Source organism: Aquarana catesbeiana, linkage group LG08, assembly GCF_042186555.1.
Source record: "Aquarana catesbeiana isolate 2022-GZ linkage group LG08, ASM4218655v1, whole genome shotgun sequence".
Lineage (NCBI taxonomy): Eukaryota > Metazoa > Chordata > Amphibia > Anura > Ranidae > Aquarana > Aquarana catesbeiana.
Genome location: NC_133331.1, coordinates 225,123,679 through 225,146,847, shown reverse-complemented (window position 1 = coordinate 225,146,847; position 23,169 = coordinate 225,123,679). Strand labels below are relative to the sequence as shown.

At 44.6% G+C, this 23,169-nt stretch overlaps 1 protein-coding gene across 3 annotated transcripts in view; it reads right to left on the bottom strand.

Moving 5' to 3' along the window:
* Positions 1-11,479: 11,479 nt before the first annotated feature.
* The window catches only part of CDHR1 (cadherin related family member 1), a 326,479-nt gene continuing 314,789 nt past the window's right edge, over positions 11,480-23,169 (bottom strand). For 2 of the 3 annotated variants that reach the window (XM_073596894.1, XM_073596893.1), the window contains one exon: positions 11,480-17,802. In XM_073596894.1, the coding sequence (XP_073452995.1) occupies positions 17,248-17,802 (555 nt within the window). In that variant the 3' untranslated portion in view covers positions 11,480-17,247. Of the gene's footprint in view, positions 17,803-18,973; positions 19,699-23,169 lie in introns of those variants that run through there. The other variant, XM_073596895.1, reaches the window with a different exon arrangement.

The following is a 23,169-nucleotide window of genomic DNA, read 5'->3' as shown; positions in this document are numbered from 1 at the left end:
TTTCCACTTCTGTATTAATGGTGGTATGTACAGAAAAAAATATAAAAACCTTATTATTTGACTCACTAAAATAAAAGCCTAATGGGGGATGTGACTTGAACACTGATAGAGAAGGACACACTCCTGGGAGCTCCCACTTGGTGATTAACTATTACAGTTATCCTCCCTTCACCTGCTTTCTCACTTCTACTAGTCACTAAGCCTTTGCTAACCTTCTAACCTTCCCCTTTATGACAAAGCACAACCGGGCCTTACTGCAGGGACTCTGGCCACAATGAACAAGTTTCGGCTGGACAAGTTCCAAACACCCTCAGGCCTACTGCATAATTCAAAGCCTCATTGCAGCCTAAGATATAAAAGATGGTTCCCCATGATGACATTGCTAAAATCCTTATCATTGTCAAGAGCTAGGACGCATGTTGCACCACGCATGCGCAATATATTCACAGCCATTTTGGAGACCGGTGATCTGAGTTTTCCTCTAGTGTTTTGTATATGCTTCATATCTGCTGGATAATTGTAAGTGCAATACTTTTAATAAATCATTCATTGTATAAATGGGACTTCACTATGGTTAGCGTTTTTGTTCCACTTTCATGCCAGATGATTGATGAGATTGAATAGTCTGGGTGGGAACCGCTGCCCTGTCTAGACAAATAGAAGTCCAGGAGTAGGGATGAGCCGAACACCCCCCGGTTCGGTTCGCACCAGAACCTGAGAACGGACCGAAAATTCGCACGAACGTTAGAACCCCATTGACGTCTATGGGACTCGAACGTTCGAAATCAAAAGTGCTCATTTTAAAGGCTAATTTGCATGGTATTGTCCTAAAAAGGATTTGGGGACCCGGGTCCTACCCCAGGGGACATGTATCAATGCAAAAAAAACTTTTAAAAACGGCCGTTTTTTCGGGAGCAGTGATTTTAATGATGGTTAAAGTAAAAAAAAAAAGTTAAATATTCCTTTAAATATCGTACCTGGGGGGTGTCTATAGTATGCCTGTAAAGTGGCGCGTGTTTCCCGTGTTTAGAACAGTCCCTGAACCAAATGTCATTTTTAAAGGAAAAAATCTCATTTAAAACTGCTTGCGGGTTTAATGTAATGTCGGGTCCTGGCAATATGGATGAAAATCAGTGAGACAAACGGCATGGGTACCCCCCAGTCCATTACCAGGCCCTTTGGGTCTTGTATGGATGTTAAGGGGAACCCCGCACCCAAATTAAAATAAGGAAAGGTGTGGGGCCATAAGGCTCTATATACTCTGAACAGCAGTATACAGGCGGTGCAAACAAGACAGGGACTGTAGGTTTGTTGTTAAGTAGAATCTGTTTGTCATTTTGAACGGGTACATTTTTAACGTGTTTAGCTCCAGCCAAAAAATCTTTTTTAAGCTTTTTGGAAAACATAGGGAAGGGTTATCACCCCTGTGACATTTGTTTTGCTGTCTTTCCTCCTCTTTAGAAGATTTCACCTCACTTTTTGTCCCAATGACAAATGTTTTTTGAAAATTTGTTTTTTTTTGTGGAACAAGGATTGGAAAGCATCAGTGGAAAGGAGAAATGTTTTTCCCATATTAACACTTACAGGAGAGAATTTCCCTTCCTAGGGGTAGATTTCATCTCACTTCCTGTTGTCTCCTTCCGTTTGCAAGTAGGAGTCGTTTGTAAGTTAGATGTTTGAAAGTAGGGGCCTGCCCTATATACTCAGCATAAATTTGGGCCTTAGGTGTTGTTGTGGCCACAACAACGTAAGCCCTCACAGGGCCCTGCTGTGAAATATTAGATCAAGAATTGTAATTACATGCCCCTGTTGAACAGGGGCAGAAAAACTGGGCCTTTGGTGGTGGTGGTGGTGGTGCTGGTGCCACAACACTGTAAGTCCTCACTCGCTCTTGGTGGGTGCAGAAATGGGCCCTGCTGTGAAATATTAGATCAAGAATTGTAATTACATGCCCCTGTTGAACAGGGGCAGAAAAATTGGGCCTTTGGTGGTGGTGGTGCTGGTGCCACAACACTGCAACCCCTCACAGACACTCTAGTTGGAACGCAGGAACGAGCCCTGCTGCAAAGTATTGCATCAAAAATTGTAATTACACACCCCTGTTAAACAGGGGCAGAAAAATTGGGCCTTAGGCACTGGTGCTACAACACTGCAACCCCTCACAGACACTCTAGTTGGAACGCAGGAACGAGCCCTGCTGCAAAGTATTGCATCAAAAATTGTAATTACACGCCCCTGTTAAACAGGGGCAGAAAAATTGGGCCTTAGGCACTGGTGCTGGTGCTACAACACTGCAACCCCTCACAGACACTCTAGTTGGAACGCAGGAACGAGCCCTGCTGCAAAGTATTGCATCAAAAATTGTAATTACACGCCCCTGTTAAACAGGGGCAGAAAAATTGGGCCTTAGGCACTGGTGCTGGTGCCACAACACTGCAACCCCTCACAGACACTCTAGTTGGAACGCAGGAACGAGCCCTGCTGCAAAGTATTGCATCAAAAATTGTAATCACACGCCCCTGTTAAACAGGGGCTGAAAAATTGGGCCTTAGGCATTGGTGGTGGCGCCCAGAACCAAAAATGTTCTTTCAAGCTATCAGCGTGATGATTGAGGAGGAAGAGGATAATTACTCAGGGATAGTCACTCAGCATCAGCATTGGCAGTCTTTGAAGGGATCTGAGATTTTAAAAAAAATTATTCGGTTACATCAGCATCAGGTGCTTGGTAGCTGGTGGTGATCCAAGACTGATTCATTTTTATGAAGGTCAGTCGATCGACCGAGTCGGTGGACAGACGCACCCTGTGATCGGTTACAAAGCCTCCAGCAGCACTGAATGTGCGTTCCGAAAGAACGCTGGATGCAGGACAGGCCAGTAGCTCAATTGCATACTGTGCAAGCTCTGGCCAGTGATCCATCCTCAAGACCCAGTAACCCAGAGGATTTTCGGTGGGAAAGGTGTCCAAGTCTGATCTTGCCCCTAGGTATTCCTGCACCATGTAAAACAGACGCTGGCGATGGTTGCTGGAACCGATCATACCTTGGGGCTGCGGACCAAAAAATTGTCTGAACGCATCGGTCAGACGGCCACCTTCTCCACCGCTCCTTCTTTGACTGACCGAAGCCTCAGCAACACGTTGTCCAGAAGCAGGAGTTTGTAACCTCCCAGTCTCTGGGAACGCGTTGCACAGACCTTTCTGCAAGGCCTCCCGAAGATGTTTCATCCTCTGCTCCCTCTGCGATGGCAAGATAAGGTCCGCAACCTTACCCTTGTAACGTGGATCAAGGAGGGTTGCCAGCCAGTATTGGTCCTTCTCCTTGATACCACGAATACGAGGATCCTTACGCAGGCTTTGCAGGATCAGGGAGGCCATGCAGCGTAGGTTTGCTGAGGCATTCGGTCCGGAGTCCTCTGGGTCACTAAGGACGACATGGTCCGCAGCCACCTCCTCCCAGCCACGTACAAGTCATTGTGTTTCTTGGGACTGATCCCTTAAAGACTGCTGCTGATGCTGAGTGCCAGGCTCCACCTCCATACTGACACAATCTTCCTCCTCCTCCTCCTCCTCCTCGTCCTCTTCCTGTGTGATCGGCGGGCATGCAGAAACACTGTCTGGATAAAGGGGGCCTTGAGAGCTAAGGAAGTCCTCCTCTTCCTGCCTCTGTTCTGCCTCAAGTGCCCTGTCCATTATTCCACGCAGCGTGTGCTCCAACAGGTGGACAAGGGGGACAGTGTCACTGATGCATGCACTGTCACTGCTCACCATCCTCGTGGCCTCCTCAAATGGTGACAGGACAGTGCATGCATCCCTGATCATGGCCCACTGGCGTGGGGAAAAAAAAACAAGCTCCCCTGACCCTGTCCTGGTGCCATAGTCGCACAGGTACTCATTGATGGCCCTCTGCTGCATGTGCAGCCGCTGCAGCATGGCCAACGTTGAGTTCCACCTGGTGGGCATGTCACAGATTAGGCGGTTCTTGGGCAGGTTAAACTCCTTTTGGAGGTCCGTCAGCCGAGCACTGGCATTATATGACCGGCGGAAATGCACACAGACTTTCCTGGCCTGCCTCAGGACATCCTGTAAGCCCGGGTACCTGCCCAAGAACCGCTGCACCACCAAGTTAAGGACGTGAGCCAAACAGGGCACATGGGTCATTTGTCCCTGTCGGAGGGCAGAGAGGAGGTTGGTGCCATTGTCGCAAACCACCATTCCTGCCTTAAGTTGGCGTGGCGTCAACCACCTCTGAACCTGCCCCTGCAGAGCTGACAGAACCTCTGCCCTAGTGTGGCTCCTGTCCCCCAAGCACACCAGCTCAAGCACCGCATGGCATCTTTTGGCCTGCGTACTTGCGTAGCCCCTTGAATGGCTACAGAGCACCGCTGGTTCCGAGGACAAAGCACAGGAAGAGGCCATGGAGGAAGAAGAAGAGGAGGGGGTGGAGGAGAGAGGTGTGTCACAATCATTAGCATTTTGGAGGCGTGGTGGCGGAACAACCTCCAACACTACTGCACCTTGTTCTGCATCCTTCCCAGCTGCCAGCAGAGTCACCCAATGCACCGTGAAACTTAAGTAACGTCCCTGTCCATGCCTGCTGGACCATGAGTCAGCGGTAATATGCACCTTACCGCTGACCGCCCTGTCCAGCGAGGCATGGACATTCCACATGCCGGTAGAGAGCCGGAATCGCCTTCCGTGAGAAAAAATGGTGTTTAGGTACCTGCCACTGAGGAACCGCACATTCCACAAACTCACGGAAGGGGGCAGAGTCTACCAACTGAAAAGGCAGCAGTTGAAGTGCTAGCAATTTTGCCAAGCTAGCATTCAACCGCTGCGCATGTGGATGGCTGGGAGCAAACTTCTTTCGGCGGTGCAGCAGCTGGGACAGGGAAATTTGCCTGGTACAATCTGACGTCGGTGTACCAAAAGCAGATTGCCCACAAGTACTTGGCTGTGACACACCTAATTCTACACATTCATTCCTCTCAGTGCAGGTCTCAGAGAGGACTGAAGGTATAGTGGGGTTGGAGATCTCAGCTGATGAGGAGCAAGGAGAGGTCCTCTTTGTTCTTTGGTGTGGGTCTTTTAGATACGCTTGCCAACGAACTGCATGGCAGGTCAATATATGTCTGGTCAAGCATGTGGTACCCAAGCGGGAGATGTTTTGGCCACGCGAGATACGCTTGAGACATATGTTGCAAATAGCAGCGGTGCGATCTGATGCACTCGTCTCAAAAAAGGCCCACACCAAAGAACTTTTTGAATAACGCGCAGAGACTGCAGCGCCCTGCACATGTGGAGCTTTGGGGTGTGATGCAGTCAATGTGCTGCCCTTAGGCTGGCCCCTGGAGGGCATCCTGCCTCGTTGGTGATGTGCCGCTTCCTCCTCCTCCTCCTCTCTCCTATCAGGCACCCACGTTGAGTCAGTGACCTCATCATCCCCTCCCTCCTCATCACTGGAGCAAACCTGGCAGTATGCTGCAGCAGGGGGAGCATGACTGCCAGATTGCTGTCCTTCTTTGGCACCCCCTCTGTCTGCGCTCATGTTACTGCCTTCATCGAGCTCAGTATCATCATCAGAGCCTTCCAAACGCTGGGCATCCTCCTGGAGCATGTGCCCAACACTGTGGTCAAACAGTTCGAGGGACTCCTCAGGAGGACATGGTGGGGCTAGGGAAGGAGTCACTGATGACATTGAGCCGAGGGAAGAGGCTGCTGCTTTGCCAGACAAAGTACCCTGGGCATGGGTGAGAGAGGATGAGGAGGATGAGGACGGCTTGGTCATCCACTCGACCAAGTCTTCCGCATGTTGTGGCTCAACACGGCCAGCTGCCGAAAAAAAGCCCAAGCGTGTCCCACGGCCACATGCTGATGAGGATGCACCGTCTCCATGACCAGCACTAGACACAGAGCCTGCTTGCCCTCTCTTATTGGCTTGTGACTGTCTGCCTCTCCTTCTTGGCCTTCCAGACATACTAATGGCCTGTAGCTGCACTAAGCTGGGATATGTATATATATATATATATATATATGTACTGATACTGCAGCTAGCAAAATCAACTGCCTGCCTGTAGTATGAGAACACCACCAACCTTCTACAGGTAGCTTTAGCTGAACACTGTGAGGTGGATGCACCCCACTAACTTGTAGGTTTAGCTGAACACTGTGAGCAGGACGCACCCCACTAACTTGTAGGTTTAGCTGAACACTGTGAGGTGGACGCACCACACTAACTTGTAGGTTTAGCTGAACACTGTGAGCAGGACGCACCCCAATAACTTGTAGGTTTAGCTGAACACTGTGAGCAGGACGCACTGCACTAACTGTAAATAGTCTAGCTGCCTGACTGTGGTACTAATAGGATCAAAAGAACACCAGTAATTTTCTTCAGGTAGCTGTATATACTGTAACAAGACAAGCCTGCCTGTCAGTAAGAAGATAACAGGAACGGATCTAGCTGAGCACTGTGAGGTGGACGCACCACACTAACTTGTAGGTTTAGCTGAACACTGTGAGCAGGACGCACTGCACTAACTGTAAATAGTGTATCTGCCTGACTGTGGTACTAATAGGATCAAAAGAATACCAGTAATTTTCTTCAGGTAGCTGTATATACTGTAACAAGACAAGCCTGCCTGTCAGTAAGAAGATAACAGGAACGGATCTAGCTGAACACTGTGAGCAGGACGCATTGCACTAACTTGTAGGTTTAGCTGAACACTGTGAGGTGGACGCACCGCACTAACTTGTAGGTTTAGCTGAACACTGTGAGCAGGACGCACCCCACTAACTTGTAGGTTTAGCTGAACACTGTGAGCAGGACGCACCGCACTAACTTGAAGGTTTAGCTGAACACTGAGCAGGATGCACCCCACTAACTTTTGTAGGTTTAGCTGAACACTGTGAGCAGGACGCACTGCACTAACTGTAAATAGTCTAGCTGCCTGACTGTGGTACTAATAGGATCAAAAGAACACCAGTAATTTTCTTCAGGTAGCTGTATATACTGTAACAAGACAAGCCTGCCTGTCAGTAAGAAGATAACAGGAATGGATCTAGCTGAACACTGTGAGCAGGACGCACCGCACTAACTTGAAGGTTTAGCTGAACACTGAGCAGGACGCACCCCACTAACTTTTGTAGGTTTAGCTGAACACTGTGAGCAGGACGCACAGCACTAACTGTAAATAGTCTAGCTGCCTGACTGTGGTACTAATAGGATCAAAAGAACACCAGTAATTTCTTCAGGTAGCTGTATATACTGTAACAAGACAAGCCTGCCTGTCAGTAGGAAGATAACAGGAACGGATCTAGCTGAAAACTGTGAGCAGGACGCACCACACTAACTTGTAGGTTTAGCTGAACACTGTGAGCAGGACGCACCCCAATAACTTGTAGGTTTAGCTGAACACTGTGAGCAGGACGCACTGCACTAACTGTAAATAGTCTATCTGCCTGACTGTGGTACTAATAGGATCAAAAGAATACCAGTAATTTTCTTCAGGTAGCTGTATATACTGTAACAAGACAAGCCTGCCTGTCAGTAAGAAGATAACAGGAACGGATCTAGCTGAACACTGTGAGGTGGACGCACCACACTAACTTGTAGGTTTAGCTGAACACTGTGAGCAGGACGCACTGCACTAACTGTAAATAGTCTAGCTGCCTGACTGTGGTACTAATAGGATCAAAAGAACACCAGTAATTTTCTTCAGGTAGCTGTATATACTGTAACAAGAAAAGCCTGCCTGTCAGTAAGAAGATAACAGGAACGGATCTAGCTGAACACTGTGAGCAGGATGCACTGCACTAACTGTAAATAGTCTAGCTGCCTGACTGTGGTACTAATAGGATCAAAGGAACACCAGTAATTTTCTTCAGGTAGCTGTAAATACTGTAACAAGACAAGCCTGCCTGTCAGTAGGAAGATAACAAGAACGGATCTAGCTAAACTGAATACAGTGTATATATATATATATATATATATATGCAAAACCTGGGATGCATATATATACACAATACACTGTAAGTGCAGCTAACTGACTGACTGTTCTGCCTAATCTATCTAACTCAAATCAAATGTTACTGTCTGTCTCTCTCTCTCTCTCAATGAACGCCGGAACACACACTACACAGGGCCGCTGTGCAGGCGGCCTTATATAGTGTGGGGGGTGTACTAAATCCCCTGAGCCATAATTGGCCAAAGCCTCCTTGGCTTTGGCCAATTACGGCTCTCTGTTCAGGCGGCGCTGTGATTGGCCAAGCATGCGGGTCATAGTGCATGCTTGGCCAATCATCAGCCAGCAATGCACTGCCATGCCGCAGTGAATTATGGGCCGTGACGCGCCACACAAATTTGGCGCGAACGGCCCATATCGTTCGCAATTCGACGAACGATCGAACAGCCGATGTTCGAGTCGAACATGGGTTCGACTCGAACACGAAGCTCATCCCTATCCAGGAGATACACCTTAAGGCTATGTGACTCATGTTTGGAATATATGACAAAGGGTCTGAAGGGTTATATTATCAATCAAAAGTGCGTGTTACCTATTTAATAGCGGTCATATATTCCTGGTAAGCCTCCTGTTTATTACACCCGGCTGGCGTGATCCTCTCTTGGGCTTTTGGATAACTTTTCTTCTGTTGACACCCCTACATTGATTTTTTGAAGGACTTTGCCTTTATGATTGTAAACCAGTCCCATTCTCTATTTGGAACTGACATCCATATCCTACAGGATTTTTCAACTGTACCTTGAACTTTGCCATTAATTTAGGTTTTATGTGTATTATAATTTAATCATTAATGTGCATATACATTTTTGTGGTTTATTGCACGTGATTTGACATTTTTGTATGAGATTTATTTTGCATATGCTCATCTTTTAGAATAAATTTTTACTTTTTTCACTGTGATATAATTTGTAGTGCTGCACACATTTGTTTTTTCACATTGTTATACTCTATACCGAGTCTTGTGCTGGCAGCTTTTTTTAGGATTACACCGGCCATAGTGCGAAAGATTCTCCTTTCTTTCATTGTCGAGAGTTGCCTGACCACCTTGACTATGAAAATTAGGATGAGGATTGATGTTTCTTTGCTGTGCCAGAACATGCAGATTCTCCACTACCATGTGTTAGAAGCTGAGATGCTTATTAACCACATTTTGAATGAACTGCCACCATGCCATTGACCTCTGATGTGCACTAACTTCAGAACACAATCACTGCTCTACATCAATGCACCAAGTGTGAAAACTGAGAAAACAAGAGATCTAACACCTGGGTGCTGGGGCTCCCAGAGAAAGCAGAGGGGGATCAACCTGAAGCCTTTCTGGAAAACCTACTAATTGTATTGCTTGGGCTCTACATAGTTACATAGTAGGTGAGGTTGAAAAAAGACACACGTCCATCAAGTCCAACCTATGTGTGTGATTATGTGTCAGTATTACCTTACATATCCCTGCATGTTGCGGTCATTCAGGTGATTATCTAATAGTTTCTTGAAGCTATCAATGCTCCCCGCTGAGACCACCGCCTGTGGAAGGGAATTCCACATCCTTACCGCTCTTACAGTAAAGAACCCTCTACGTAGTTTAAGGTTAAACCTCTTTTCTTCTAATTGTAATGAGTGACCCCGAGTCTTATTAAACTCTCTTCTGCGAAAAATTTTTATCCCTATTGTGGGGTCACCAGTACAGTATTTGTAAATTGAAATCATATCCCCTCTCAAGCGTCTCTTCTCCAGAGAGAATAAGTTCAACGCTCGCAACCTTTCCTCATAACTAAGATCCTCCAGACCCTTTATTAGCTTTATTGCCCTTCATTAGCTTTGTTGCCCTTCATTAGCTTTGTTGCCCTTCATGTTTTTTGAGGATTTTGTTACACAACAAGCACACAGTTTTTCACCTAGACCTTCCCCCTTGGGCTTCACCACATAGGTTAATTGCCAAGTTGCTCAATTTCCAGGAATGAGATGTTGTGCTCTGGGTAGCATGAGAGAAAGGGTCACTCAGGTATGAAAACACTTGCATCTCTTTCTCCCTGATTTTTCTCTGGAGGGTCAGTTTCAAGTACTCAATTCACCTCTAAATGAAATCCTAAGGATCTCATTATCCCATAAGCAATGGTTTACCCTATGAAACCCTGAGCGAAAGATGGGGGGGGGGGGGGGGGGCAGGTCCCTTTTTCCAGTCGCCCAAAGAGGATTGAGTCCCATGCTGATGCTAAGGTGAGGCTGTAGTGGGTTGCATTTACTGCTTTACATCTCACTGTTGTACATTATTTTTCTACTACTGCCATTTGGAATCCTGTTTTACTTCTAGCATTTGTTATACCCCTGTTCCGCAGCAGTCAAGACATCACTTTACTTCCTTGTTGTGGTTTCTTATCCTCATTTGATGACCCCTGATTTTCTTGTAACATTTTCTTGTAGCACAACAATCCTATATGCTTTACCCTATTGTGGCCTATATTTCTGGAAACATGATTCTACCTTTGAGGGTGGACTTTCTTATACTGCCATTCAGTTGCATTCTCTTTTGCACTTGTTTTTTTTCCATTTGGGACTTTGTATTACTGCAACTCTTCAATATTGCTGTTACACTGTGTGATTTCATTTTCTACCTTCTCATTTCAATAATTTTTATTATTTTTTTAAAGAAAGTGTACAAAACACAGATTGACACGTAAGTACAAAGTCCCAGCTAAATGTAAAAAATAAATAAATAAAGGTAAAACCTTCTATCTTCTTCACAACTATTAAATTAAAACAGCTACATTCAAAGATAGCTCCTGACTGTCAGTTATTAGCCTATTCAGCCATGAAGGGATCAAAGTTCAGGTTGTCCTTGTTATTGAGACAGTGTGAAGTTTTTGTTCACTTTGATATGTTTACAGTATGTTTAATTGTTTCCCTTTCATCCCACTGCCTGTTGCATGTTTTTTGCTATTTCTTTAACAGTACATCTGCATTTTTCTTTACTTTGTGCATTCTTTTATGTTTTGGAAATAATAAAGGGTTAAAAACCCTGCCAGTTTTTTTTTTGCTGTTTCTGTACCATTAGGGAACATTCTCTCCACAGCCTGTCCCAGAGAAGCAACGAGAAATTAGAGGACATGTCTCAATCTAGGAGGAATTATCTCTAAGACCAGTGGTTCTCAACTCCTGTCCTCAGGGCCCACTAACAAGCCAGATTTTAAGTATTACCTTGGGGATATGCAGACTAGAATACACCTGTGATGTATTTCAGTTATCTTGCAAATCTGGCCTGTTAGTGGGTCCTGAGGACAGGAGTTGAGAACCACTGTCTTAGACTGTTGCCTCCACCAAAGAGGTCCCCATTGGAAAATTTCCCCATACCTCTTGATTTGGAGACAATATATGAAATTTCCTAGCACTTTCTGTCTTTGCTACAATGTTTACCAGGACAAATAGAGGGGTGAATCCCCCCAAGGGGAACACAGGCAGCAATACAAACTTGGCAGAGAGTCTAACCCTTCCCTTCTCCATCCAAAACTATAATACAATCAAAGTTTTTATAGAGATACACTTTAACAATTTGTGTTTCCCAGTGTTGACAGATCCCCATTATCTGGTCCTGAGTTTAGCCTAGCTGTTCCTCTCCTTCTCCATTTGCCAAGTTTTTAAAGGAATTGGGTTGACAGATGTATGGAGTTGTCTGAATCCAGAAGCTAACCAGTACTCTTGTTTTTTTTTTTTTTTCCTCACATCAGCTTTATGTAAGAATTGACCTAGCTCTGACCAAACCTACTGTACCCCCAAATTACTTCTGCCACTTTTCTCCCTAGACTTGTTTTATTATATGATTATGATTATATGCCCCCTTTCCCTGAAACCATGGTTTGCAAGCCCTTAGATCTCTGCTGTGTAGTGACATAAGGGCCAGCAGGGGGAACCCCAGAGTGAAGAGGGTTCTTCAAGTGTCCAGTGTTCACTACTGCAGAGATCAGCAAAGTGAGCAACAGAAGAGGAGAGTAATTAATGTTTTCTTTGCAGGGAGCTCTTTATCGTGACATTTTACTTTAGTGACAAAGTTGCTTTAAAGTGTATGCGGGGCTTTTTTTCACCCAGAACTCAGCGGAACGGCGTTTAGCCACCTATAGCAGCCAGTCCGTCAGTCAATACTGAAACCAGTACAGGAAGTTCTCTATATTACTTCCTCCACCGGTTGTATGATGGCGCTGGCACCCAGAGCACCTTCCCCACACCTGATGATAGGTGCTCCGGATCCAGACGCTGCAACTGTAAGCAGTTTTTTTAATTTGGGTCTTCCAGAGGTATCTTCTGTCCCCCCTGCTGCCTGTCAGATCAGTGTAGCATGGAGCCGAGTGAAGTGCTGTGAAAGTCCTCCTCGGCTCTGTGTACACTGATGATCTGACAGGTGACGCTGCACAGAGAAGACTGCACAGTAGGCTGAGGGGGGGGAGAGCCTATTCTACCTTATAGAATGGAGCCGACTGCACTGTTCTAATCCTGTGGAGATAAACTGAGTTGTAAACTTTGAATAGGTGAGAGCTGCGAAGGGAAAGGGGGAGAAGGGGGGGAGGGGTGGCCATGCAGAGAGACAGCTGTGGAGATGTTGAGGTTGTTCTGCAGAGGTCAGAGCTGGGGATGGGGGGGTTTTTTGTGCCAGGGGTGGATCCGGGGGGGCAACGTGGCAATTGCCCCCCCAAGAATGCAGGTGAGAGAGCGGGCGGCTTCCCGGGCGGTTCTGCGGATGGCTCCACAGATGACAGAGCGGGCGGCTTCCCTGGCAGCTCTGCGGATGGCTCCACAGATGACAGAGCGGGCGGCTTCCTGGGCGGCTCTGCGGGTTAGAGAGCGGGCGGCTCCACAGGCTGTCAGGCGGCTCGGTACCTGAGAGAGCAGGCGAACAGCTGGGCAGCTCGTGGGTGAGAAGACGGCTGGCCAATGAGGGAGCTGTGGGTGGGGGAGCAGAGAGATGACATCTCTCACTGCCCAGCACCCGCCCTGAATCCCTGCAGTACAGTTCCGCCCTCACTGTGCAGGCAGCTGTGGGAAGCAGAGAGATGACATCATATCTCTGCTGCCTGACTAATAATCTGCTGCCTGACTCTGGGACACAGGAAAGTGACACAGCAAGTGACAATCCGTAACATGTGTTAGGCGACGTGGCAAGTGACAATCCGTGACGTAGCAAGTGACAATCCGTAACCGCTGGCAGGTGAGGTGGCAAGTGATGATCTGCATCTGGTGACAGGTGACGTGGCAAGTTACAATCCTCAACGTGTGGCAGATGACGTGGCAAGTGACAATCCATGATGTGGCAAGTGACAATCCACAACGTGTGGCAGGTGACGTGGCAAGTGACAATCCATGATGTGGCAAGTGACAATCCACGATGTGTGGCAGGTGACGTGGCAAGTGACAATCCGCAATGTGTGGCAGGTGACGTGGCACGTGACAATCCGCAACGTGTGACAGGTGACGTGGCAAGTCACAATCTGTATCTGGTGACAGGTGACATGTCAAGTGGCAATCCACATCTGGTGACAGGTGACGTGTCAAGTGACAATCTGCATCTGGTGACAGGCGACGTGGCAAGTGGCAATCCACATCTGGTGACAGGTGACGTGGCAAGTGACAATCTGCATCTGGTGACAGGCAACATGGCAATCCACATCTGGTGACAGGTGACATGGCAAGTGACAATCTGCATCTGGTGGCAGGCGACGTGGCAAGTGACAATCCTCAACGTGTGGCAGGTGATGTGGCAAGTGACAATCTGCATCTGGTGGCAGGCGACGGTGGCAAGTGACACGCTCAGGGCTCCCACTGATTCTGCATTATGGTGAGTTGAACTATTTTATTTTTTATAACAATGTAATAATAGAAATAATGCGCTTCAATCATCCTGACACCATATCAACCATGGTGACGGGATGATTGAAGCGCCAATACCAGCCGTTTCCCCGACAAATTTCCCCCAAAAAAACATATTTTTGTTTTTTGCCCCTCCCGAGACTAGGCTCTGGATCCACCCCTGATTTGTGCACAGTGAAAGCTGTGGGGAGCTGGGGGTGCAGAGGTGAAATATTGGAGGTTGAGAGCTATGAATTAAGGGGAGCTGTAGCCATGGGTGCAGAAGTGAAATGTGGAGAGACAGATAGATAATCTGTGGATGGGGGTGCAGAGGTAACATGTTGACAAAGGGTACAAAAGTGAGTTGTGGATGGGGGAGAGCGCACGGCCGCATGCTAAGGTAAACTGTGGAACATGGGGAAGAGAAGGGGGGTTGAGCTGTGAGGTGGGGGGGAGAAGGTGACCTGTGTATAGGGGAGGGAGAGGGTGACCTGTGTATAGGGAGGGAGAGGGTGACCTGTGTATAGGGGAGGGAGAGGGTGACCTGTGTATAAGGGAGGTAGAGGGTGACCTGTGTATAGGGGAGGGAGAGGGTGACCTGTGTATAGGGAGGGAGAGGGTGAAATGTGTATAGAGGAGGGAGACGATGACCTGTGTATAGGGGAGGGAGACGGTGACCTGTGTATAGGGGAGGGAGAGGGTGACCTGTGTATAGGGAGGGAGAGGGTGACCTGTGTATAGAGGAGGGAGACGATTACCTGTGTATAGGGGAGGGAGAGGGTGACCTGTGTATAGGGAGGGAGAGGGTGACCTGTGTATAGAGGAGGGAGATGATGACCTGTGTATAGGGGAGGGAGAGGGTGACCTGTGCATAGGGGAGGGAGACGGTGACCTGTGTATAGAGGAGGGAGACGGTGACCTGTCTATAGGGGAGGGAGAGGGTGACCTGTGTATAGGGAGGGAGAGGATGTCCTATGTATAGGGGAGGGAGAGGGTGACCTGTGTATAGAGGAGGGAGACGGTGACCTGTGTATAGGGAGGGAGAGGGTGACCTGTGTATAGGGGAGGGAGAGGGTGACCTGCGTATAGGAAGCGAGAGGGTGACCTGTGTAAAGGGGAGGGAGAGGGTGACCTTTGGACGGGGGGGAAGAGAAGGTGACCTGTACACAAGGGGGAGAGGGTGACCTGTGTATAGGGAGGGAGAGGGTGACCTGTGTATAGGGGAGGGAGAGGGTGACCTGTGTATAGGGGAGGGAGAGGGTGACTTGTGTATAGGGGAAGGAGAGGGTGACCTGTTAATAGGGGAGGGAGAGGGTGACCTGTGAATGGGGGAGAGGGTGACCTTTGGACAGGGGGGAAGAGAAGGTGACCTGTACACAAGGGGGAGAGGGTGAGCTGTGGATGGGGAGGGAAGGTGAGTTGTGGATGGGGGGAAGATGGTGAGCTTCAGATGGGGAGGGAAGGTGTGCTGTTGATGGGGGGAGAGAAGGTGACCTGTGAATGGGGAGAGAAGGTGAGTTCTGGATGGGGGAGAGGATGACCTATAGACAGGTGGGAGACAGTGAGCTTCAGATGAGGAGGGAAGGTGTGGAGGGGGACCTCCCTGACTGGAGGGGGTGGGAGTTGAGCTATGAATGGGGATGCTAATATTTTTTTATGCACACTTAGTGATACACACTTCTCCACTGCACAACTCTGTGTGTTACTTTTCCTGAACTTTGAATTGTGTGTGAAATGCAGTTCTGAGCTTTGGGGGACAAATTGCCCCCAAAAAAACATATTTTTGTTTTTTGCCCCTCCCGAGACTAGGCTCTGGATCCACCCCTGATTTGTGCACAGTGAAAGCTGTGGGGAGCTGGGGGTGCAGAGGTGAAATATTGGAGGTTGAGAGCTATGGATTAAGGGGAGCTGTAGCCATGGGTGCAGAAGTGAAATGTGGAGAGACAGATAGATAATCTGTGGATGGGGGTGCAGAGGTAACATGTTGACAAAGGGTACAAAAGTGAGTTGTGGATGGGGGAGAGCGCACGGCCGCACGCTAAGGTAAACTGTGGAACATGGGGAAGAGAAGGGGGGTTGAGGGTGAGCTGTGGATGGGGAGGGAAGGTGAGTTGTGGATGGGGGGAAGATGGTGAGCTTCAGATGGGGAGGGAAGGTGTGCTGTTGATGGGGGGAGAGAAGGTGACCTGTGAATGGGGAGAGAAGGTGAGTTCTGGATGGGGGAGAGGATGACCTATAGACAGGTGGGAGACAGTGAGCTTCAGATGAGGAGGGAAGGTGTGGAGGGGGACCTCCCTGACTGGAGGGGGTGGGAGTTGAGCTATGAATGGGGATGCTAATATTTTTTTATGCACACTTAGTGATACACACTTCTCCACTGCACAACTCTGTGTGTTACTTTTCCTGAACTTTGAATTGTGTGTGAAATGCAGTTCTGAGCTTTGACCACACCCATTATTTGGCATTATTTTACTTCTCTCCCCCAAGCAAGGAATGGCGAGATTGGGGGCAGTAGGGGTGGGGCTGTGGGCAGGAGTGGGTGGGGCTGAGGGTGGGGAGTTGACTGGGGAGGGTGGGTTCCTGCACCTATTCTCTGAGAAAAAAAGCCCTGAGTGTATGTATAGTCAAAATGTATAGTCTTGCTGGGGAGAGTTTTATTTACTGCCTGTTTTGAGATGTGAGGAAATACAGTTAAATCTTATCCTATTTATCATCAGAACATTTGTCCCTGTTGGAAAATTGGAGGACCTTATGTATGGATGTAAACTGTCACCAAGACAAATAGGGGATTTTAGCTCCCAAGCAGGTACATAGACAGAAATAAAAACTTGAAATAAAAAAACACAAGGTGCTTAATTGTCAATTCCAAGTCTTTTTTCAGAAGCTCACTGGTTCCAGTTAGGCAGTGCTCATTAACCAGAGAACCTTTAAGGACACCTTGAGAGAAGTCAAAAGTAAAGAATGCAATAAGGGTGCTCCAATTGTTGTAAAATCCAGGAAGATTTTTGGGGTATTATAACAAATAAACATATTGGTGTAGTAAAACAAAAATAAACCCAACATAATCTAATCTAGTTAAAAATTTTCTTGGAGTCCACTCAAAACTAAAATTAAAAACAAGAAAAAAAAAAAAACTTTGCCTTTACATACACTTTAAGATTTAACAGAAAACTGTAATAAAGATTGTGCTGTGTTATAAACAACATTACAAACAACATATTATAAGGATGTGCATGTCCTTATTTCTCTGCATATTTTTAAAGCAAATACAGAGCATTTTTTTTTCTAGTTACAGGTGATGTGTTTCTCATTAACATAGTTTGCTTTTAGACATTACACAATATACAATGAACCTTGGTGCATTCTTAATAAAATGTTTCCTTAACATATACATATGGAAAACTAGTAAAAAGACACTGAGCTCCCGGCATTTTTCTTCTCCAGCATTTGTTTCAGTTCAGATACGAGAGCAGCACTGGCACTTGGAACTTTCTCTTTCATTTGCTGATCAATAATCTTGGGCGTCAAAGATCCAGAGACAGTGGGCACGCTCCATTCGGTCTTACTCTGTCTTGGTATTAGGCGTGGAAGTGGAGGAGGGCAGGGGGCATGTGGTGGGAATGAGATACATTGACTGTTGTTATTACCATTCTCATTTTGAAGACTGACTTCCACATCTTCCATGGCAAACTTTTCAGAAGAACTTGAAGACTTCTTGAACTTCAACCATTCTGTCCTAATTGTCCTGGAGGGGTGGTCTGGTCTTCTCCTTCTAATTATTTTCCTCAGGGGCATGACTTTATTAGATTTTTTGTTGCGCCAAAACATGGCAGTAGAAATTAAGACTGTAATGACCACCATAATTGCCATGACACCAGCTAGCACCCCCAAGGCTTTCATGGGGTTATCTTTACTTTGCATCAAAAAGGCAGCCACAGGCCCCTTGTGTAGAAGGGTCTGTAAAAGAGTACAAAGATAACATGTGACAGATTCTACCCATGCCGTATGTCTGCCATTTTCTGCAACATATTATAGCTATGCAATAAGGCATCACACTAATGAGTAGTCAATTCTAAAACTCAGGTTGTATTGCTACAGTCCACAGCTTAATGACATCAAGGCTTGTCTGATGATATAGTTTTAAACATACTTGTGCTTATATAACCTTATACTTTCATTAACTTCAAGTTATGGTTTTCTGAAAGATCAATAACAGTACCTAAAGTGATTTGGAAAATACAAACCTGATCCAATCTATCAAAATTTTATTTTACGTGCAACAATCCTCCTTCTAAAAATGTGTTTGTATGTAAGGAACCACTATCATGAATAATAATATATACTGATAACTGAACTTGATTACATTACAATATATATTTATTTTTTATATCAAATGACTTTGCTTATGTTTTTCTATATACGCCGACCCAGATGACTAACAAAAGTAACAGTGACAGGGGTTCAGGCAAACTATTTTTTTTACAAATATTTAAACCTTGTGAATAAAAAGGTAAGCTAACTGCTGAAAGTAATATCGGTAGTGTAATGGTTCTTTATAGCCTCTGTCTTTTTCACTTTTTCTGGACAGCTTTGCCTGCAGGTAAATGTTAAAAAATATAAATAACAGCACTGAAAATAATAAAAGATTTATTCTACTTTCTGTGCATACAAAAAAGTGTATGATATCAGAAAGCAATATTGTTCTTGTGAGTACTAAAGACTAGGAGTAACTGGGAGCATTGTGAGTTCTGAGGACTGAAAGTAACTGGGAGCATTGTGAGTGCTAAGGACTGGGAGTAACTGGGAGCATTGTGAGTACTGAGGAGTGGGATTAACTGAGAGCATTGTGAGTGATGAGGACTGGGTGTTCTTGAGAGTGGCCCTTTAAATTATAAAAAAAAAAATTCAGGGGTGCCACTGTCATATTTGCTGGAAAGCTTAGTCTAAATGTTAATGTGGACAAAATGATAATAAATGCATGATACATTAAACCAAAAAGGAAAGCAGATACAGAATGGTGTCATATAATGTATTTACTGCATCCAGTTATTAGAATACAATGTTTTTCAGAAAAATGGTACTTTAACAACAAGAAGATGGATTTAAATTAAAAATAATTTATTATGCATGACATCAGTTACACATAAAATAAAACAAACATACCGAAACTCAAAATAACCTTTTCAGAACACTGCAAGGACTGGGAATTTTCATGCAAATTCAATTTTCTCTCCTTCTTCTAAGCCTGCTTTCTATTCATATGCACAGCTAATCACTTAACCCCCCAATGATGAAGACTTCTAATACAAGGCACTCATAAAATAATATTATATATTACTTGTGGGGGCCTGTACCAAACATCACCAGCAAGTGTAGTTGAAGGTTAAATCTGGAAGTGCCCAGGGCCTATGGGAAAGTAAACAGTGATGAAAAGCAAAACAGTTTCCAGTAGAGAAGAGGGAGTCACAGAGGGATCATGGAACATGCATACTTTGAATTATGCCACTCACAGACATTTATATTTTGTATTCTTGTACTCTTTTACAGACTATATTTGCTTATTATAATATACAGGTTTCATACATTAGTTAGTTGGGTCATTTGGCATAGTGTGGAGTACATTTAGAAATGCTCTCTCAGTTAATGAAAGGCTTCCCTTGGTGGACCCCTAACAATCTTTTTGACTCTGCCTCTGGGATGAATTTTGGATCTTTTCACACTTTTCCAGTACATGATGGTGGAAATCACTATAGTAACAGAAATGCTGGAGAGGACTGTACTCATGCAAATTACAAATATCATCCATGGCCGCCTCCTGAGACTCAAAACATAGGACTTTACCCTCGATCTGATCTGGAAATGGTAAACATGAAAACAGGTAATGCGGAAATGGAAAAGTGGAGGAAAATAGGATTATGAAATGCAAAGCGTATGGTGATTAATAATTACTAGTTTTCCCCACACACACACACACACACACACAAAAGTGATGTAGACATCTACTAAGCAGTGGATCTTAATGTAAAAAAAAGTTACAGGATGAAAGAGCTAATGTACGAAAGTCTTTTCCTGGCTCCTATGTGCTCTACCAAACATGCCATAAATGAAAATGTTGTTCTGTTTGTCATGGAGTCTAAAAATTTGGGTTGACACCTCAAAACAGTAGCGTTACACTGTTTACATAAAGCAGATTGATATAATGTCTATAAACAATCCAACTCTATCTGAACTCCAGGCAGATATAAAAGACAAAGCTAAGCCAACTATGTATGCATTACCTAATCATTCATATTTTTTTTTAATGGAACTTGTGTAGCTACCTGAAATTTCACTTGGCATAAACCTTGCAATCCCCAGGAGAGAGTGGGGCAAGACTAATGCCGTGTACACACGGGCGGACTTTTCAGTATCAAACGTCGATGGTCTTTCCGACGGACTTTTGGACGACCAGACTTGCCCACACACAAACGGACTAAAGTCCGTTTGAAAGTCCATTGGTATGAACGTGATGATGTGGGAAGGGACTAGAATAAGGAAGTTCATAGCCAGTAGCCAATAGCTGCCCTTGCACCCTTTTTTGTCCGTCGAACTAGCATAAAGTCGAACAGATTTTTCGACCGGACCCGAGTCTGTCGGAAAGATTTGAAACATGTTCCAAATCTAAAGTCCATCTGATTTTCGACAGAAAAAGTCTGCTGAAGGTCTGATGAAGCCCACACATGGTCGGATTGTCCGATGGATTTGTTCCGTCGGCCCAGTCCGGTCGAAAAGTTCACCCGTGTGTACATGGCATAAGAGTCAATCAGGTGTGTTGCATGCAAATTATTATTATTATTATTATTATACAGGAACTATATAGTGCCAACAGTTTGTGCAGATGTGCTGACAAAGGAACATGCTAACTGTAAAAGGGAAAGTAGTGGTATCCATCTGGCTGTGCCCTCAGGCATAGGGCTGTGAAAATCTCAGATGTGACCAAACAGAAACACAAATCCTTTGTAAAACAGTTCCCATAAATGCATTTTATGTGTGTATGTAGCTGTTGGCTTGGAGTAAAGCTTTAAACCATTAGGTTAATGCATGGCCAAAGGTCTGTAAATATCCAAAATCAGCAATCTTAGAAAATTAACAAGGAGAACTTTAATACAGATCACATTTTTAGCAAATGGAGGTCTGTTAATTTTCTAAGATTGCTGATTTTGGATATTTACAGACCTTTGGCCATGCATTAACCTAACCATTAGGTTAATGCATGGCCAAAGGTCTGTAAATATCCAAAATCAGCAATCTTAGAAAATTAACAGACCTCCATTTGCTAAAAATGTGATCTGTATTAAAGTTCTCCTTGTTTCAATACTGACACTTGATCCATATGACCAAAATAAACTTATACAAAGTCATACTGTATTGATCATATTAATATGATATTCATTCATACTTAAAGTGGTTGTAAACCCTCATGTGAACAGCCTCAGGTGATAGACAGAGATTAAACAAATCCTCCTACATAGGCTTTATTGGTTTATCTGCAGTCTTCCCCTCTCTACACCCTTTTCAGAAGTGCAGATCGTGTTAAAAATCATTCTTCACCTGTCTCAGCACAGAGCAGAGGGTGGAGAAACTGCAGTTACACTGTACGAGAGCTGATTGGAGGAAAGGAACACATGTCCCTCAACATAGTAGAAGAACTGTGTTGTGAATAGACTAACTTTGTTCTATTACTATTATGTAATTGCTGCACACTAATTCAGCACTCTCTTTCCTCTCATGTGTGGTTCAGCATGCTCATGACCGTTACAAAGCCTGATAGAGAGGCGTAGGAAGGAAAGGACCAAAGAGCTAATCTCCTATATTAAGTCACTAGCTGCATAACTGAGCATTTCAGGTTTCAAAGCTCTCAGTATGACATTACAAGTATAATCAGGAATATTTAGTTGCCAACAATTCAACAATATTACCAGTTTAACTATTTTTGGCAAATTACAGTTTTCCTTTAATCTGATACTACATTAGAGATCCTTAAGGTGTGTGACAGCTGATACCCAAAAGAGTCAGCATTGGATTGCACTGGAACTTCATCATTCAATATTTAATTGGATTGCCAAAAAATAAAGCAACTTATTGTTTAAAATTCTTACTAGATGACAGTCAAAAGATCCTGAAAGTTTACACTATTCTGAGCTTGTTCTTCTGTTTCTTTTATTTATAAGCCATTAAATAAGAAAAAAAAAAAAAAACAGTATTTACATACTGCACTTTGTAATTTCTATACCATTTACAGCATATGTGTGAGACATACCCATGTTTCTTTAAGTCACATATGTTGCCCATTGATATAATTTATCTGTACTTTCAACTACCCATGCAACAATAAACTATAGCATGCATAGACAAAACATAAGGTTCACCACTATAGAACACTAACATAAAGTGATAAAAAAGGTACTGTAAAACGCAAATAAAGAAAGGAGAGAGAAATTGAAATGTGAAGGACATCAGGGCAGAAAGACAGAGACATAAAATAAATAGTACAAAAGTCCCAAAGGATAGTTTAGTATATCACCCAATTTAACCTTAGCTGCATTTTTGTCTTGAAGTAATGTGGAGGTGGTCCTAGATATATTTGAATTATTTTGTATTATGGTTTAATAAACTAAGATTTATGGGGTAGTGATGTTTTTAGTGAGAGGGTAGAATGATTAGATGAACGCCTTAAGAAGCCAAAATATACTGGGGACTATATTAAGGGGGAGTATCCATCCTTCAGTAATCAAATCCATGAAGTATGGTGATAATTTTGATGGAGGTAATTTTTTTTGATGCAAGCCCCATGGTGCACTTCAATGACCAGCACACTGGCTAGTATATGGGATAGCATCAACACAATGCAAAGTTCCCATACTTGCAGGCCTTCTGACTGTAGTTATCCCAGCATACATAAGTAATTGTATTACAGGCTATTGTTCCTTTTTCTGAGGGGAGAGGAACTAGGTATGAAGAAGCCCAGATTAAGGATTACCAAGGGATAATCTAGACCGGTTTGGATTATACAGTTTTTTGCCTCAGCAAATCAATCAACTCCTAACTAGGAGCATTAACCTGAGTATACCAAAACTGCAACAGTAATAGGTTATTCCTTTTCATTGGGATTGATTGTAAGAACCAAAATACCTAAAAATACAGTGGGGCAAAAAAATATTTAATCAGCCACCAATTGTGCAAGTTCTCCCACTTAAAAAGATGAGAGAGGCCTGTAATTGTCATCATAGGTATACCTCAACTATGAGAGACAAAATGTGGAAACAAATCTAGACAATCACATTG